At 50.6% G+C, this 18,431-nt stretch overlaps 3 protein-coding genes and 1 long non-coding RNA gene across 4 annotated transcripts; 3 read left to right on the top strand and 1 right to left on the bottom strand.

The window, feature by feature from the left end:
- Nucleotides 1-61: 61 nt before the first annotated feature.
- LOC115251645 (uncharacterized) lies at nt 62-2,541 on the top strand. Its single transcript, XR_003890156.1, has 3 exons — nt 62-196; nt 296-419; nt 1,894-2,541. It is a non-coding gene; the product is annotated as an uncharacterized lncRNA (long non-coding RNA).
- On the bottom strand, nt 1,700-8,211 carry LOC101065361 (carcinoembryonic antigen-related cell adhesion molecule 5). The gene is made up of 10 exons (XM_003969131.3): nt 7,650-8,211; nt 7,188-7,517; nt 6,090-6,253; nt 5,559-5,685; nt 5,199-5,477; nt 4,801-5,079; nt 4,427-4,681; nt 4,232-4,346; nt 2,976-3,004; nt 1,700-2,838 (listed from the first exon to the last, which is right to left on the bottom strand). The coding sequence occupies exons 1-9, from the start codon at nt 7,690-7,692 to the stop codon at nt 2,986-2,988; spliced, it is 1,611 nt and encodes a 536-aa protein (XP_003969180.3). The 5' UTR covers nt 7,693-8,211; the 3' UTR covers nt 1,700-2,838; nt 2,976-2,985.
- A 93-nt stretch (nt 8,212-8,304) lies between these two features.
- On the top strand, nt 8,305-11,662 carry LOC105417173 (zinc finger protein 184-like). Its single transcript, XM_011609216.2, has 2 exons — nt 8,305-9,216; nt 10,387-11,662. Exons 1-2 carry the CDS (start codon nt 9,045-9,047, stop codon nt 11,286-11,288), a joined length of 1,074 nt encoding a protein of 357 aa, XP_011607518.2. The 5' UTR covers nt 8,305-9,044; the 3' UTR covers nt 11,289-11,662.
- Nucleotides 11,663-15,883: 4,221 nt separating this feature from the next.
- On the top strand, nt 15,884-18,181 carry LOC105417174 (zinc finger protein 79-like). The gene is made up of 2 exons (XM_011609217.2): nt 15,884-16,125; nt 16,957-18,181. Exons 1-2 carry the CDS (start codon nt 15,927-15,929, stop codon nt 17,529-17,531), a joined length of 774 nt encoding a protein of 257 aa, XP_011607519.1. The 5' UTR covers nt 15,884-15,926; the 3' UTR covers nt 17,532-18,181.
- Nucleotides 18,182-18,431: the final 250 nt, after the last annotated feature.

The raw sequence follows: 18,431 nt of genomic DNA, 5'->3' as shown, positions 1-18,431 counted from the left end.
TCGATTATTTAGATCCAAGTTTGGAATAAAATAATGGACGACCTGATGCAGAAGTTCACCTGGCAAAGCTTGTTTGGGTTCTTCTTGACCTTTGACATCCAGTTGTTTCAGGTCACCACCTCCTCTAACCCAGCAGGATCCAGTGGATCACCTGTGTGGTTCCTCAGGTCTTTGGACTCTAGTTTTATTCTGTGACGTACGTGCGCGCGTCTACAGCTTCAACATTTAAACACATAATTGTCTTTAAAGTATTAAACTGAATCGTTAATGTCAAGTGTTCTGTTCACGTCATCAGATTCACTTTCTGACACGTTTCCTCCGAGGTCACGTGACGTCATCTTTAAAATGCGACTGCTGTAACAGCGGAGACTGACCGGCAGAGGGCGCCACAGACCAGCGCACGGAGCAGCAGCGCCGCCGTGAGTGCCTGTGTGCGTGTGTGCGCGTGTGTGTGACCAACAGGAACTACATCCAAGACGGATGATTCATCCATGCATGTAACAAGCATGTGATGTGTTAAGGCTCTACAGGAGAATGCACATATGTACGCTGAAAGCAGTCAGCGGAACTATGATGTCACTTCCAGGGATGACGTCACATCCTGTGACATCCTCCTGAGTGTTTGTCCCCGAGTCAGCTCAAACATTGACGCTTATGAAGGGACGTCGTGTCAGGACACATCAGTCCGATCGGTAACATTCCTGACGTCTTTTGTTCTTCTGGTGCCTCCGGTCTTCATGATGGGTTTAGTTCAGGATTAGATTGGGATTAATTCAAGGTTTCTTAATCTCTCTGGCTTCTGGAATCCACATGAGACCATTTTGACCTTTAGAAAACTCAGCAAAAAATCCCCTCTGTTAAATCTTCTCACTGAGTGAGACCAGACCATCGGTGCCCCCTGGTGGTTGGCTGCAGTGCTGCTCATCCACCACCAGGTCATTGGGGCTCACAGGTGTGTCATTACCTTCCCTGTAATCACCTGCAGGTCCAGGCCTCTTGCGGCGTGGCCTTTATAGCCGTTAACATCCAAGAGAAAAGTGCAACGTTGTCTGTAAATGCGAGCAAATGTTTCCCATCATGCAGCAGCACGTTAGCGCACTTGTTAATTAGCTAAAGGCCACAGCCGGAGCAAAGCTGAGACTTGAGGAGTCTGACGGCGCTGCTGCTGCGGAGCCCCGCCCCCAACCTACCTGGGAGAGTCACAGAAACCTGCATTCCTGACAGAACATGGCCGGCAGGTTCAGTCCTGCCTCACACACACACACACGCGCGCACACACACACACAGGAGGGGGAGGTTCTACAGGTTCCCTCAGGTAAACAGGATCTTCTCATGGTTCTCCCCCCCCCCCCCCCCCCCCCCACCTCACCTGACTGAACGGTTGCTCCTCTCAAGCCTTCCTGTCAGTTCCTAACGTGTTTTAAGTGAACAATAGTTTAAATGAATCTTCCTTTTAATCTTTTAATCCTCCTGAAGATGTTTAACTGGTCCCGACTGGTGGGGTGCGACGTCGGAGAAACCAGCCCAGTTTCTCTGGAACCAGGTTAAACTGGAATCAGAAACCAGTACGTGTGTGTGTGTGTGTGTGTGTGTGAGAGCTGGGGGCGGGGTCACCTGACTTCCTTCGTGCTGATTGGACAGTTTGAAAAGACACAACTTCTGATTGTTTTGAGCTCGACACAAAGACAAACGCAGCCACTGTAGGAAAATATTTCCACGTTTATGTAAATGAGACACGATTTTCACAGGTGTGTTGTTTTCATGAAGCCAGCGTGTAAACAAACAAAATCACAAGAAAAAAGCCCATCACAACAAACCCGTTTATTCACGAGGTACAGGTGTGCCACACGCGTGTTCCTGACGCCTTCTGTGGTTTCTGTGCTCACGTTTCAGCTTGACGGAGCTGGAAAACCAACGGACATAAATACTTTAGCGTGCCGAGGTCAGTGCACGTCCGGGTCCACCAGCAGCGCCCCCCACAGGTCATGTGATCAGCCACAGACTTCAGATGAGTTGATTCCAGGTGTCGGTGAGATCAAACTGGCGCTGAAGAAGCTTCGGGTCACGTTTGGAACCTGAAACCAGCCGTCAGCGTCTCACTGTTGACGTTCCCTCTGATGCACTTTTGTCTTCCGCTGTTCAGACTTGATGACACGAAGTTTGGTCTCAGGTAGCCTGTTAGCCTGCGAGCTAACTGGGCTAAGTCGGATCAAAATGTCAGCACAATGGTGACTGAGGCTCAGTGGTGTTGCCACTTCCTGTATCACCACCATCACACAGGTTAGTGATGGCACCAACATACACACAAGTGGTTTTGGTCCCCAGATGTTGTCGTACAACTTTTTTTTTTTTTAATTTTTAGAATTGACATAAATGTGAAAGCTGAATCTGAGAAACTCGCTCAGTTTTCAAACCTGGCCTGATGGTGTTTGAGGAGAAAGTGACGGCTGGAAAACTGATGTTGGGAGAATTAGCTTAGCTGCTAACAGGTTTTAGCTTACAATAAAAATCTGCCAAACGAAAACACAAAAACAAAGAAAACGCAAATACAAAATAGTTCAAAAATTAAAATGTTTTTATCAAACTGAGCAGGAAGATGTGACCTCTGATCTGTGTGTGTGTGCGCGCGTGTGTGTGTGTGTTTCCTCCTCAGATTTCAGTAGGGTAATGAGCGGCGGGAACACGGAGGAGCAGAAAGGAGGAAAAGTGTTAAAAGGGCAGCTGATGGGGGAGGGGGATGATGGGAACACTGACGTAGCACAGCTGGATCCACCTGCCCGCTCCTCACAGCTGCACCGCTGGATGATGGGAAATCCAACAGCGAGACGGCTGGACGGCCTGAAAAAGCAGGTGAATCGAGATATTGGCACTGATTGATGGCTCAGCGAGGGGACTGTTACTGTCAGGCAGCGGCGGCGGCTATGTTAGCCTCGTTAGCGCTGATGCTAACCGAACGGTTGGTGTGTAAAGCTCACCAGAGACTCTTTAGTACGGCGACTCCACCCTGCAACACACAAACAGACCCCAGGTCAGATTCATTTGGCTCTGATGCTAGCACCAGTTAGCCGCTTTGTTTTGAACATTTTCTGGTGCATTCCTCTGATTTAATGGCTGATTTTTTTTTTTCTGCAACATGGGCTGCCGTAGAATATGTGTCTCGGGCTACGTTGGCATGCAAAAGGTGCGACGCATCCTCAAAGATTTTAGTTCAATGCGAAACCGTAAGACTTCTTTGCTGTGGCCAACTTTTACAAAGTTTAGGCCCAACCAGCTTCCTGTTCTGTTGCCACACACGAACTTCCTGTGCCGCTGGTAGTGGGCGGAGTCTGTTGCCTTTTGTGCTGGTAAAGGAATGTTGTCGGACTGTTTTTGCAATACCAAGCCCCACACACACGCACACACACGCGCTGATGTGGAGGGGCGGAGCCAAGAAAGGTCACCTGATCATGCTGGATCATGAGTGAGTGGGCGGAGCTAGATTAATCACCATGAGTCACAGCTGCACACACCTGTCATTCATTGATTCCTGTGATCATGTGACCTCAGGCTGAACAAAAGAAGTAACAAAAAAAAATCTGAGGAAACCTGTTTCCTCCCTGCAGGTATGAGTTGATCCCCCCCAACACACGCACACACACACACACACACACACACTCATTCAAGACAAATAGTCACTTGATGCGACTGGGCTGATTAGGTTTCAGGCTCCGCCTCCACGGGCCTCAGGATGATGGACATGTCAACAGGTGAGATGGATCCGGAGAGAGGCCGTGAGTGTGTGTGCGTGAGGCCGTGTGAGAGAGTGTGTGTGTGAGAGAGAGAGGCTGTGTGTGGTACGTGTTGTAAATCGTTGAGGCAGGAACGGAATGAAAAGAATTTTATAGGTCATAAAGAGGCAGAGAAAAAAACGAACCACTGATATGAGCCAGACTAAACACACACACACACACACACACGCACACACGCACACACACGCACGCACGTACACTCAGACACTCGTGAAGATAACTGCATATGAGGTCAGATCAGAGAAAAGGAAGTGACTGAGGGATTATGTTTGGCCGACACTCCTGAGCAGCAGCGTTAGCCGAACGCTAGCTGTGTAACCATGACAACAGGCAGCAACATCACCGTCCTCCGACTGTCAGGACTGAGCCTCTCTCTCTCTCTCTTCAGCAATCAACCAATCACAGCTCTGCGACTCACAAGCCCCGCCCTCCCCTGTACTCACGGTACTTTCTGTCTGCAGTACAAGAACAAGCCAATGGCGGCGCCGACTGCGACCAGAACAGCGATGACGATCCCAGCGATGGCGCCGTCCGAGAGGCCGTCCATAGACCCCTCCTCTGGAACACCAGAACACGGGGAGGTGAACGACAGCGTCCTAGCCGTGGCTAACAGCGATGCCACTGTGGGCGGTCCTTACCTTTGACGGACAGGCTGTGCGTGACCTGGCCCGTCCTGCCCGTGACGGCGTTGTGCGCCTCGCAGGTGTACGTCCCCGTGTTTTTGTAGACCGCCTTGTCGATGACGTATGTGGCTGTTGTGACGTCGGTCACGGTTCCGTTGAACCTCCAGGTGAAGTTGGCAGGTGGCACTGAGGGGGCGGAGCATGTGAGCGTCACTTTGTCGTTGATCTCTACGGCTTTCTCGCCGCTCACCTTCGGTTCTTCGGGACCGTCTGGGGAGAAACGAGACAGGCGATCAGACCATCCTGGTTCTCGGCCCACTTCAGGGCAAACCCCGCCCCTCTGGCAGCTAGTCTCCGCCCACTTCTTCTTCTTTGGTGCAAACACTCACAGTTGACCACCATCTTGTAGGAGGCCATCTCGTTGCTGACCGGGTTGCTCAGCTGACACGTGTACTCGCCGTTGTCCTCTTTCTGCACCGGCTCAATCATGACGGACCTCATGTCTTTGGCGAAGACCACGCGGCCGCCAGCGGTCAGAGCCTGGCCGTCTTTCTTCCAGGTCACGGTCAGGACCTCGCCGGCGTCCGCCCCGCAGCTGAGGTTGGCGCTGCTGTTGCCGGCGAGGAGGACGGCGGTCGGTCCGCTGACGTTCACACCTGTGATGGCGCCTGAAACCATCGACGGGACGGAGACGTCACCAGATCGTTCATTTCCCATCAGGCACCTGCCCTAAAACGACCCCACCAGGACCGAGGGCTGGAGGACCCGTCTGTGGGCGGACACTCACCCATCACAGCGAAGCTGACGGCGGCGGAGGCGACGGCGCGCTTGGTTTTGTCGTTGCTGGCGACGCACGAGAACTGTCCGGCTTCAGCCCCAATCCCGAGTTCCTGGATCTTCATCAGCGTCAGCGTGGGACCAGAGTTCTTCATCAGCTGCTGGTTGTGGAACCACTGGAAGGTGGCGGCCGGGCTGGACTCCGCCGAACACGACAGGTTGAAGTCAGAACCGGCTTTGATGAACTGGGGAGGAGTGGGCGGAGCTATGGCGACCATCTCGGGTCCATCTGCAGAGGGCGAATAAAGACACTTCCTGGTTAGCGTTGATCATTTAAAAGCCCCCCCCACACACACACACACACACTTACAGTAAACGGTGAGGTTGAAGGGGGCGGAGCTATCCGACTCCAGTTTGTTCGCAGCCTCACAGCTGATTGGGCCCTGCAGATCCCACCTGAGGACACCTGTGATGGTGATGACACTGGACAGTTCCTCCTGCCCAGAAGAAGATGTTTAACGTTTAAACGGGCTCGTCTGCTGAAACAGACTTTTATTCACCACAATAATCACCATTATCATGTTTATTTCCACAAACTTCAGACTGAAATGTGAGCGATCTAAGAGGACCTTTGTCAATAATAAACAGTCACCTGTTTACTGACTCCACCCCTTTTGCCTAAATCTTAGTAAACACTTAGTAAAGTGACCCAGGAACCATCTGAGTCCTGATGGATAATGTATTCCCATGATCTCTCCTCGACCTGTCCTCTCTACGACCCGGGTCCTGCTCAAGGTTTCTTCCTGTTAAAGGGGAGTTTTTCCTGCCACTATTGGGGGTCAGGCGCTGGTTTGGTGGGCGGGGCTAAGTCACAGAAACTACAGCTGTTGTGGGGACCAACCTCTTTCAGCGTTATCCTTTTACCATCGGGGATGAGCGGCTTGGTTCTGTTGGTCCAGGTGAACTTGAGGAAGGAGCCTTTGGCGGAGCAGCTTAGAACCACGGTGCTGTTGTGTTCCATGGCCTCGGCCAGGTTGGACTTGATGGTCACCTCAGAAACAGGTTCTGGAACCAGGAAGAGGAGAGCTTTACTTCCCGTTTCACAGTAAAAAGAGACGGAAGCGAGTCTTCTAGCGGTTCTGAAGTAAACCTACAAACAAACAAGCAGCTGCTACTGTTGGGCGACTTCAAGATGTGGGCGGAGCCTGGAGCAGCCTGCCGGCGCCTCGTAAACCGCGCTCCAAAAACCAACAGTCACCAATGCTGAATGAAGCTGGCACAGAACCGGCAGACCTGCTGGACCGGTTCTCCGCCTTCCGCTCAGACCACGCAGAGATGGAAGGTTTGTGTTTTGGGGACCCATCAGAACTCAATGGATGAGCTGATCCAACCATCATGATGGGATGGCTGGCGCCAGACCAGCCCCACAGATAGGACTACAAACACGTGCGAGCTAATTGGACATGTCCCACGAAATGACTGAAACACCTTAACGGCTTAAAGGACACGCCCACAGTGACACACCTGAGTCAACCTGCTGTCAAGCGAGTACAGTAAGTAGAGCCACGCCCAGACGAAGCGGAAGATTACGCGGTTTTCTTGGGTGTTGCGCTAAAACGGTTCCCAACAGACAACTTCCTAAAAAAAAAACAACCCAGGCAGTGAAACGTCGGAAGAGCCCCAACACAACTGCTACGTTACGTGGTCGCTACGCAACGCTTGTGGCGGAAGGATACCAGAGACGGGCGGTCTCAAAGGTGTGTCAGGTTTAGCTCCTTCGATCGCGACAATAAAAAAACTCAATAAAAAAGATACAACACAAAAGTGCAGAGCGCGACGATTGAAAGCTTTTAAAAATTCACAGATGGGTAAAAAAAAAAATCAAAACTAAAAAGTAACAAAGCACTGACTGTTGCGCGATGAAAAGCTCGATGTTTGAGAGGTGAAAGGTAGACCAGGGCTCCCAGTCTGGGTCCCGGGACCGACCGGAAGGACTCACCCAGCACCCGCAGCTTGATTTCGGCGGTTTTCGTCCCTCCATCTTTAGAGATGATGGAGATGCCGTAGTCGCCGCTGTCCTTGCCCTTGGCCGCCGCCAGGAACAGGCTGCCGGTGTCGGGGTCCACGGACACTCGGCCCTCGTACGGAATGTTTAGCTTCAGTCCGGTCTCAGACAGCGTGGCGACGTGCACCTGATCGGCCCCGTCGTTATAGGTCCAAACTATAAACACGTACTCAGGCTTAACGAGAAGCGTCCGCAGAGTCACGTTTTTGCCCAGAACCACGTCCACTGGACCCTCCGGCAGGATTTCCTGAGCCGCATAGAATCCTGGGGGACAAAGTGAGAGGTCAGGTCACCTGGACACAAGTACCCGAACACGGTGCGGCTCCCGGGACCGGACGGGTCCGCGGCTGCTCCGTCAAATAATCTGTCAAAGTTTGGACGGGAAACGGAGCTTACCGAGAAAAGAGAGAAGAACCAGCAGAGAGTGGGACAGATCCATTACGGACGATCCAGCGTTCCCAGCAGAGACGGAGAGCAAAGTGGCAGCTGTACCTGCAGCTCGCAGGGACACACCCTGGTGAACACACGCGCGTGCACACGCACCTCAGGACTCCAGACGGTGCCTGTCTGGAAGATTGGACAAGATCCTCACCTGTCGGGAAGTTCAAACCTTTCGATTCGATCGACGGTGAAAACGCGTCGCGACTTTCTGATCTACAGGTGAAACTCCGAAATATGGTGCGCGCGGACAACTTTCTGCTTCAGACGCTCATTTATTCCAGCACCGCCGCCCCCTGGTGGACGAGGAGGGTCGCTGCAGTAACGGGCCAAACCTGCAAAAGGGCTTCAGGTTGTTTTAAAAGTGGGAAAACAGCTCAATTAACCAATTAGCAAATGCATTTGACATATGAAGCACTTCCTAATGACACATTCCATTCAAGGCATTAACAGATTTAATTCAAAAGAACTTAATTTCTCTGCATTTCTCCACCAATGTGGAGAAACCAATCTTCTGGTTTTAGCTGTTGGTGAGGACTGATGCATCTCACTGGCTTCCTGCTTGGTTTCCAGCTCCTGAGGTCCCTCTTTAGGTGGATCCTTCTGGGCTGGGCAACCATCTGAGGGTTAGGGTTAGGGTTAGGATGAGGACACATCGGTATAATGTTTGCACAAGAGGGCGGGTCAGGAAATGTAAAGGCAAGTTCATCAGGGGAAACTTAAGAACAAACCATTTCGATCATTTCAGTCACAGTTTGCATCATCACACACACACTCACACAAGTGTGTGAGTTGTCATACAGATGCAGACCGAAGGTCACACAATCAGACAGGAAGAACAAAATTCAACTACAATCCAAGGGAAGGTGGAATAAACTGGATAAAGAATAGCAACAAGAGCTTTTATACACAGTAAGAGGAGGGAAACAAGATTCCTCAGATGTACTAATGAGAACATGGTCACCAGGAGCCAGAAGAACCTTTAGCGTGGAGTTAAAGATGAAGTTGGGAGGATTTCCTGATCAGCCGCGTGACGTCAGCAGCGTGAAACTAGCCGGAAGGGGGCGTGTCGCCGCGTGACGTCAGCTGCCGCATAACGGAAGAAGAAAAACCTCAATTTGTTCTAACACGAAATTCCTGAAGGCAAAATTCATCCCGCAACTTTCCCCACCGACAGTCAGCCAAAGGTACAAATGAAGCCACATTAGTCTTCTCTCGGACCTTTAAAAAAAATAATTCCCATGAGCTGCCGCTGGTGCTGCAATGCTAACGATAGCTTAGCCCGGGCTACCCCGCAGCATCAGGATACAGCCTTTTAAAGGTGTCTCCGAAAGAAGATTGAAAACCACAGAAATGTCTAAAATCCAAAGTATGAGGGACTTTGTCAACCAGCGACTAACGGCAGCGGCCGAAGAAATATTTGGGATGTTTGAAAGAACGATACGTGAATATGAGGACGAACTTCGTCGACAAAGAGAACTTCTGGACGCTGTCCTCAAGCCTCAGGTCCGGGGAGACAGAACAGGTCTGTCCACAATATCTCTACTATTAATAAATGTTCTAATCTTAAAAAGGACGTTTGTGGTTCTCGCCAACTCTCGCGAGACTAAAGGCGGCAGCAGCTACACAAACCGGTTCCAAACTGAAGATTTAGGCAAAACCCGTTAAGACAAGAGTATTGAGGACAGAACACACAGAAATAAGGTTGTTTGTGGACCTTTATTCATTCACCACCACCCCTCCTTGTTGTCAGTTACCAGTTCCTTCCGAAACGTGTAGATAATGAACAAAAACACACACACAAACATCAAGCCATAAAACAAGTGAGCCAATTGTGGTGTTCAGATGGGCCAGGAACAGCTCAGGAACAGCTCAGGAACAGCTCAGGAACGGCTCAGGATCACGCTGTACTCCAGATTAATGTCTGTATGACATGATGCTCTCCGGTGGACTGGCCTACTGGTCTGATCATCAGGCCTGAGGACCCAATAGTCATCATCACCCGTGAGATTGAAGAGAATTGTCTTTATTTTATTATCATGTGTGGTACCATATGTTTCTGTTTTCTGTTATAAGCACTTTAGAAGTTAGGAATAGTAGAATGTTTAATCAGTGGAATAAAGATAAGCAGTCAGTTGACCCTTCCTTGACATGAATGTTGTTTAGCCAGTTGGAGCCAGGAGGAGACAGTCAGAAGGAAAGTGGTAGACCCCCATCGTAAAACATGACAGAATAGTTTACTGGTGTTGATAAATTCCTCGGCAGGAATGACCTCTGACCTGGCTATCTGGGAAGAAAATGGAGAAGAAGGACTGCACCAACACCAAATGAGGCGGGAAGAAGAAGATGAGGTCATCCAAGAAGAAGGACTGGATTGGACTGAATTAGCATCAATAATTTACATATATTGTTCTATAAAAGACTGGGCCAAGGGATAGTTAGGGGTCAGACTTCATGCCCTGACAATTGACTTTGTTGTTTGTAGGGTTATGAACTGGCCCGGAGCTCTGTAATATTTGTATCTTGAAATAATTCTATTGTAAATACATTTTGAAATTGGCATTTGTTTACTTGAAGTCTTCATTTAAAGAGCACGCGGATTGGCAGTGACACACGAGAGGTACTGCGATCCAACAAGATGAAGGGGGGCAATGCTCCTGCTGTGCTGGTTCCAATCATTTTCTCCTTTTTCCAGGGGTGGATGAGCCGACGGTGGGGACAGAAGTGAGCCCAGAGCAGCAGGACCTGAGCACCACTCGGGGGCGTGGAGAACATCTGGCGCTTCCACACATCAAAGAGGAACAGGATGACCTCCTAACGAAGGGGGACGAAGACACGATCGGGTTTACGTTCTGCTCTGTCCCGGTGAGGGACGAGGAGGAGGACGGAGACAAACCTCAACCCACGCAGCTCCAGCAGACGGACCACGACAGAGACCGGAAGCGTCTAAACACAGAACCTGGCAGGGAGGACTGTGGACCCGGTCCAGCCGCTCGCCCCTCTGGACCCGCTGGCTGTTACGTCTGGGAGGTGCAGAACACAGAACCTGTGCAGAAGGACGAAGAACCCGTCAGCGATGAGGACTGCAGCGTAGGACGGGCGGCCTACATCTCCTCTCAATGTCCCACTGGTTCCGTGCAGATTTGCAGCGGACCCCAAACGGCGGTGAAACCGTTCAGTTGCTCCGTCTGTGGGAACCGATTCACCCAGTACAAATATTTAAAGAACCACATGAGACTCCACACGGACGGGAAGAGCTTGAGCTGCTCCGTGTGCAAGAAAACCTTCCTGTGGAAGACGGTTCTGGACGCGCACATGAGGATCCACACGGGAGAGAAGCCCTACAGCTGCTCCGTGTGCGGCGCCAGGTTCACCCACGGCTCCAACCTGGCCTCGCACCTGAAGACCCATTCGGGAGTCAAACCCTACACCTGCGGCGTCTGCAAGATGAGCTTCAGCCGGCGGCACCACCTGTCCCGGCACGCGAAGATCCACACCGGAGAGAAACCCTTCAGCTGTTACTTCTGTGGGAAAACCTTCAGGGAGCGAGCTTACCTGACCCGACACGTCAGCGGTCACGCGGCAGAAGGCGTGTGAGGCACGCGGTGACCTTCTGGACCCACTTACAGGCCCGGAATCATCTAGAGTCCCTTCAGATGAGCGTTGTTGAGGAGACGCATGCTTTATTTTGACTTTCTACATCAATAACCGTCACGTTTCCACCCAGCATCACCAAAGGCCGTATTATGGGATGGACGCCGAATCCAAGAGGGCTGGCTTAAGACTGGAGGTCAGATTTAGACCAAGAAGCAGCACTTTGTCCACCTGCGTAGTTAAACCTCGTCTGTAATCGTATTTATTGCTGTAAGCTGAATGTTCCACAGCCGCATGGAACTAAAACCGCTCCAGCTTTATCCACAATCGTGGTTTTTGGGCAGAGGAATGAAAATAAAAGCATGTAAACCCCAAGTGTGGTCACTTCATATGGGCTGTAACATACACTAAATGTATTGTGGAACGTGCCTGAAGGTTATTGGTGTAGTTTAACAGCCTGTAGCTAGACTGTAGAGAGAAAGGGAAGTGTTTTAACTCACAATAACCTGTTTATTTACAGAATATACGATGAGCTGCACAGGTGAGGGCTGCCCTGGGCATCACCCCCAGGTAAGATGGGTGCAGGTGGAGGCGCCGCCAGCAGGGGGCGCGCTCGCACAGCAGCAGCTTTACCACAAATGAAAGAAGTCGGGGTGCATCAAGAGTAGCAGTGATGCGGCTAAATCTTCATAGCTGAAGACACATTTACATGATAAGTCGTTTACACACTCCCAAACAAGTGTTCACGAACAGATGAGACGGGTGTGATTGTGACGCCTAAAACATTGGCTGCAAACATCAGTGTCGGAGTCTGTTGAAGCTTAATAGAACAGCGCCGGAAAAGACTTCAGAAATAAACACCATTGAAGATTTTTCAGGCTATTTCAGCTTCTTCTGAGCAACATTCTGTAGCCAAGAGACTCCACAGAGTTCCTCTGTCTGGATCCGACTGCTGGCTGGAGCAGCCATGGATGTGGACCAAACCTCAAATAAACCTGATTTAACTCTTCTGCCAGGGTGGACTCAGCTTGCTCAATAATAATAATAATAACAATAATCATAATGTCCTGCATTTTAGCCATTCTTAATCTCCCCTTTTGCCACTTTATTGGCTTCTTTTTTATGAGCCAAGCCTCCCTCTTGATAAGCTGCCTTTTTTCCCCCAGAATTCTTGACGCATTTACTGACCTGAGGTTTATTATGGGGTTTGTTTGACCTTCTGGGGCTAATCATCTGTCCACAGTAATACAGCTCATCTTAGTGTGGGTCAGCTCATCTAAATCAGTCCAGGAGCCCTTCAAAAATCCCAGTTTGTTTGATACAGCTGTTCAGTTCACCAGTAGCAACCTCTGGTCTCCATCTACCTGATCAGTGGCCCCAGTATTTCCTCTGAGGTCAGAGTGATGAAGAGACTTGGACCTGATGGGTGGGAGATCTAACACAGGGCGCCCAGCCTGGGGCATGATGGAACCAGGGTGTCTCAGAAGGAACCGCGGTGGGCCGACCACACGCTGGTCATGTGGAACGACCCGAGAGGGGGTCCAGACCGGAGAGAGTGTCCTTGTCCTGCTGAGCACATTCAAAAGAGTGACCAAAGAGTGAGTCTGTCTGCCCGCCCCTCACATGATCAAAGCGCTTGACATCAAATCCAGAGTGCTTGGATGTTTTCGAAGAGCAAAGCTGTGCAGCGTCCATGTTGGCCACATCTGCAGCACCGACTTTAAAAGCGCCTCAAACAGTTTCAGAACATCTGAGACCAGCAAAAATGCAGACGGAGAAGGTTTTGGACTACATTGTGGTGGAAAACGAAGCCCATTATCAAACATACGACAACATGAAAGAGCTGCTGAAGAGCTACGAGCTCCCCGTGGCCATGCTGAAGGACACAGACAAGGTGAAGCTCTCCTTCGATAAACTCTGCTCGAATTACAACGTCCCGCCTCAGCAGAGCTTTGCAGTGTTCTTTCAGGGTCAACGTCAGAAGCTCTTGGAGGAGCTCACAGAGAATAATCACGACATGAGCAAGTTCAATGAAAGCCTGTCACATGACCTGCTGGCGTTCGTAAAAGCCTACAACAGCTCTGTGAGGGACATGCTCAGTAACGACAGCCAGCTTCTAACCTGTGTGAACAGCATGAAGAACACTATGAATCATCTCCTTCAAGAGAAACGGGACTTGGAAATGAAGGAGACTCTGGAGGAGGATATTGCCATCATGAGCATGAAAAGCCACAAGGCTGAGATCAGGGAAGAATGTGCTCAGCAGGACAAGGACGCTCTGCAGGTCAAACTCCAGTCTGCTCACGAGCTGATTGGGGAACTGAGAGAAAGAAACTCCTACCTGGAGAAAAAACTGAAGAAGAAATCTCTGCTGAAAAGGGTCGCCGTGTACACCTTTAAAGAAAAGAACAAACTTTCAAAGGACACAGAAACGTTTCAAATTGAAGGGAAGTCCGTTTTTCCTTCTACAAACAGCAGCAGTCTGGAATCTAGTTCACCTTCCATGAACCAGAGCAGCAACCAGGGAGCTCCATGGGCTCAGGACATGCAGAGACATCGTGAAGACATGGAGGTGATTAACAAGACAGAGAGCAGTGATGGAGACAGGGGCAACAGTGGTGGAGACAGGGGCAACAGTGATGAAGACATTGGAAACAGTGATGAAGACATGGGCAACAGTGATGGAGACATGGGCAACAGTGATGGAGACATGGGCAACAGTGATGAAGACATCGGCAACAGTGATGAAGACATCGGCAACAGTGATGGAGTCATGGAGAGCAGTGATGGAGACATGGAGAGCAGTGATGGAGACATGGGCAACAGTGATGGAGACATGGGCAACAGTGATGGAGACATGGAGAGCAGTGATGGAGACATGGAGAGCAGTGATGGAGACATGGAGAGCAGTGATGGAGACACTGGCAACAGTGATGGAGACATGGGCAACAGTGATGGAGACATGGGCAACAGTGATGGAGACATGGGCAACAGTGATGGAGACATGGGCAACAGTGATGGAGACATCGGCAACAGTGATGGAGACATGGGCAACAGTGATGGAGTCATGGAGAGCAGTGATGGAGACATGGAGAGCAGTGATGGAGACACTGGCAACAGTGATGGAGTCATGGAGAGCAGTGATGGAGACATGGAGAGCAGTGATGGAGACACTGGCAACAGTGATGGAGACACGGAGAGCAGTGATGGAGACACTGGCAACAGTGATGGAGACACGGAGAGCAGTGATGGAGACATGGAGAGCAGTGATGGAGACACTGGCAACAGTGATGGAGACACGGAGAGCAGTGATGGAGACACTGGCAACAGTGATGGAGTCATGGAGAGCAGTGATGGAGACACGGGCAACAGTGATGAAGACACGGGCAACAGTGATGGAGACATCGGCAACAGTGATGAAGACACGGGCAACAGTGATGGAGACACGGGCAACAGTGATGGAGTCATGGAGAGCAGTGATGGAGACACGGGCAACAGTGATGGAGACACTGGCAACAGTGATGGAGTCATGGAGAGCAGTGATGGAGACACGGGCAACAGTGATGGAGACACGGGCAACAGTGATGGAGACACGGGCAACAGTGATGGAGACACGGGCAACAGTGATGGAGACATGGAGAGCAGTGATGGAGAACCACCGAAAACTTCTCAGGTAAAAGATGAACCTGTTAATCAGCCTTCAGTGTTGCAAAATTGTCATAAACGCATAAAACTGAAGATGGGAAAAAAGGTCGGCCAAGAGGCCAAAGACCAAGACAAAAAAAAGATGAAATTTCAGAGCTGCATCCTCAAAAGCAGAAACTCATCAGTTGACGGTTAGCTCCAAAACCTCACAGCCATTTCTGTCATAATGTGAATATGCGTCACCGTCCAGATGCCAGATTTGTATTTTTACATCCTGTTTTCTACTAGTCCTCAATAAATCAATAATCTGACATCCCGCCTCCATCTCATTATGAACATAAACATCACATAATATCTGAGCAGGGATTCATTTGCATATGAACAAAAGTAGCTGCTGTCTGTGCTGCATCTTAAATCTGGCCTAATCCCACTCTGGCTCCGCCCCCTTAGCGGTGGCGTCCCTCAGGACTCTGTGCACGGTCCTCTAACATTTCCACGCCCGTCTCAGAAGCTGCCGGGAACCTTCTTATACACATGCCTATTTATAAATACATATATAGGTGTGTAGGTGTGTGTGTGTGTGTGTGTGTGTGTGGGGGGGGGGGGGGGGGGGGTAGTCTACCTGTTCTTGCCTGCTGCCGTCCAGTTTCTTGGGGGCTTCATTTCGGGCTTCGAGGCTGGACATTTTTCTAGCAACTGATGATTCTCTCCAAAGACACCAGCTCAGCTGTGTTGAAGTGTCGCCGTATTTGTTTTTTTCCCATCCTAAACTGAGAAAACCTTCTCAGTGAACCTTGAAGCTCACATGTTTGAAGCTGCTATAACTTCTGTCCCCTGTTGCGCGCCGCCATTTTGAACAGCGCAAACTCTGTCGCAAGTCTCGCGATATTTATCCATGCTGGGTCCCTTTAAAAAAAAAAACTGACGGCGCATGCGCACAGAGCGTAGTTTTGTTACTGGCTGGTGAATGAGCCCACTCCATATTTCCCCGTTAACATGTCAAAAATCGAAATGCTCCGGCTGCTGATCAACCAGCGACTGACCGCAGCGGCCGAGGAGATCTTCCGCGTGTTTGGGAAAACTATCGCCCTGTACGAGGAGGAGATCTCCCGCTCCAGGCAGGAGATCGACCGCCAGCGCCGGCTGCTCGACCTGTCCAGGACTCCGCAGATCTGCATCCAGGCTGCTGCTGCAGGTGAGCAGAAGCCGAGAGAACCGCTGAGAGAGCGTCTCTCTCACGCACACACACACACGCACACCAGAGATCTAAACAGGAAGCGAACACGTGGCGGATCACATGAACTTTTCATTTTTTAAGCTCTAGCAGAACCAGCCCGACATGATGCTTCTGTCCACAGCCTGTGTGGAAAAGAGACGCCACACCAACAGTTCCAGCCACTTTACCCAGTATAACCAGACCAGTCATCCCCTCTGTCCCAGTATAACCAGACCAGTCATCCCCTCTGTCCCTTTATAACCAGACCAGTCATCCCCTCTGTCCCAGTATAACCAGACCAGTCATCCCCTCTGTCCCTTTATAACCAGACCAGTCATCCCCTCTGTCCCAGTATAACCAGACCAGTCATCCCCTCTGTCCCTTTATAACCAGACCAGTCATCCCCTCTGTCCCTTTATAACCAGACCAGTCATCCCCTCTGTCCCTTTATAACCAGACCAGTCATCCCCTCTGTCCCAGTATAACCAGACCAGTCATCCCCTCTGTCCCTTTATAACCAGACCAGTCATCCCCTCTGTCCCAGTATAACCAGACCAGTCATCCCCTCTGTCCCTTTATAACCAGACCAGTCATCCCCTCTGTCCCAGTATAACCAGACCAGTCATCCCCTCTGTCCCAGTATAACCAGACCAGTCATCCCCTCTGTCCCTTTATAACCAGACCAGTCATCCCCTCTGTCCCTTTATAACCAGACCAGTCATCCCCTCTGTCCCAGTATAACCAGACCAGTCATCCCCTCTGTCCCAGTATAACCAGATTATACTGTTTGTTCTGGTTTCTCTTGTCCAGCTCCAGGTGAGCACCAGGACTCCAGCTCCAGTTTGGATCAGGACATCAAAGAGGAGGAGGCGGAGCCTTCTGAGCAGGAGTCCACCCTGACCAGGGAGGAGGGCTGGGCCACGCCCCCTCCGTGCATTACTGTAAAAACCACAGAAGAAGTCGACGACTCGGTGCCCGATTTGGAACTGGCAATCTTGGCCCAGCAGACCCAATTGGACCTGGAAGAAAAATTGAGTGAGGATTTGGATCCGAGGCAGAGCGGCCCTGCTGGGGAACAGGTCCCACGCTGCCAGGTTCTGGACTCATACCGCTGCACCGTCTGTGGTCGGGTGCTTGCTCAGCGTGCTCAGTGGGCCAAACACATGCAGAGCCACCGGAAAGATGCCAAGAAGGTCGACAGATCGTACACGTGCGACGTGTGCGGGAAGAGACTGACGCGATTTGACGGTTACCGGAAACACCTGAGGGTCCACACGGGCGAAAAGCCTTACTCCTGCCACCAGTGTGGGCGCCGCTTCAGCGACAACTCCAACTTCAAGCGACACGTTCGGACACACGTGGGACAGAAGCCCCAGCAGAGGTGATGCAGGTTGGACCGCCAGAACCAGGAGAGGAAAAATCCACATTTACCTTGATGTCAGGGGTGCTAATTAAAGTAGCACACCAGCTAACATGGTGTTAGCGTGTTCTCCAGGGGGGTCACCCCGAGCTGGCCTTTCACAGATGTTAACCACATCTGGAAAAGCTGCACCTGTACCTGACAGACTCCGCCCCTTCTGAGCGTTCAGGAGTCTTGTTGTCATGGACTGATGCTCGTGTCTCTGTAAAAGAACCTTTTCTATTTATGTTGACTGACATTTAAGGTGAATTTCTTTGTTGGAAATTGGATGAAGTTCCACTGCTGTTGCTTGGTAACGTGAACAACAGGAGGTGGCTTTAAATCAAGGGTTATACGCAACAGTGAAACAAAGTTAAATATTGGGTTTGCAGAGGTCAACAAAGGTCACGAGGCAGAACTCCAGACTCAGTGTCTGAGACACATCAGCTTGGCTCCTCCCCTTCTCTTTCAACCGTCTGTCCATCAGCAGGAGGCTCCACCCACCCAAGAGCCTGGTCCTGCTCCAGGGTTCTTCCTGTTACAGGCAGGTTTCTGGCTCCTATTGTTCTTGGTTCAGACTCTGGGTTCCTGTACGGATACAAAGCCTTTTTAAATAAAGTTAAATTCAATGACCTGAGTCTTCTTCACTGTCTGAAATCACTTCCTGTTCCCTAAATAGTGCAATAATTGGTGCATGTAATGGTGGTTGTGGTTCTTCAGTCTGGGTCCGTCATTAGCTGCCTGGTGGGTCGAGGTTCTACTAGAGGTTCCTTCTCTGAGGATCTTCTGCCGGTTTCATGCTGTAGGTTACAGTTCCTCTGAGCTCCTGATGCCCCTGAAACACTCATCAACTGCAGCAGTGTTGGAGGACATCTCCTGGTTCGGG

This window comes from Takifugu rubripes, chromosome 12, assembly GCF_901000725.2.
Source record: "Takifugu rubripes chromosome 12, fTakRub1.2, whole genome shotgun sequence".
NCBI lineage: Eukaryota > Metazoa > Chordata > Actinopteri > Tetraodontiformes > Tetraodontidae > Takifugu > Takifugu rubripes.
Note: the sequence above shows the minus strand (reverse complement) of the source record. Positions and strands in the feature narration are given on the sequence as shown.

What these genes read in the sequence shown, in the direction of transcription:
- LOC101065361 (XM_003969131.3), bottom strand. Translation starts at nt 7,692, where the DNA reads ATGGATCTGTCCCACTCTCTGCTGGTTCTTCTCTCTTTTCTCG. An exon ending in AATCAAGCTGCGGGTGCTGG is followed by an intron (nt 6,254 to 7,187) that starts GTGAGTCCTTCC and finishes TCCTGGTTCCAG; the next exon opens with AACCTGTTTCTGAGGTGACC. An exon ending in CTTCAACCTCACCGTTTACT is followed by an intron (nt 5,478 to 5,558) that starts GTAAGTGTGTGT and finishes CGCCCTCTGCAG; the next exon opens with ATGGACCCGAGATGGTCGCC.
- LOC105417173 (XM_011609216.2), top strand. Translation starts at nt 9,045, where the DNA reads ATGTCTAAAATCCAAAGTATGAGGGACTTTGTCAACCAGCGACTAACG. An exon ending in GGTCCGGGGAGACAGAACAG is followed by an intron (nt 9,217 to 10,386) that starts GTCTGTCCACAA and finishes TCCTTTTTCCAG; the next exon opens with GGGTGGATGAGCCGACGGTG.
- LOC105417174 (XM_011609217.2), top strand. Translation starts at nt 15,927, where the DNA reads ATGTCAAAAATCGAAATGCTCCGGCTGCTGATCAACCAGCGACTGACC. An exon ending in CATCCAGGCTGCTGCTGCAG is followed by an intron (nt 16,126 to 16,956) that starts GTGAGCAGAAGC and finishes TCTCTTGTCCAG; the next exon opens with CTCCAGGTGAGCACCAGGAC.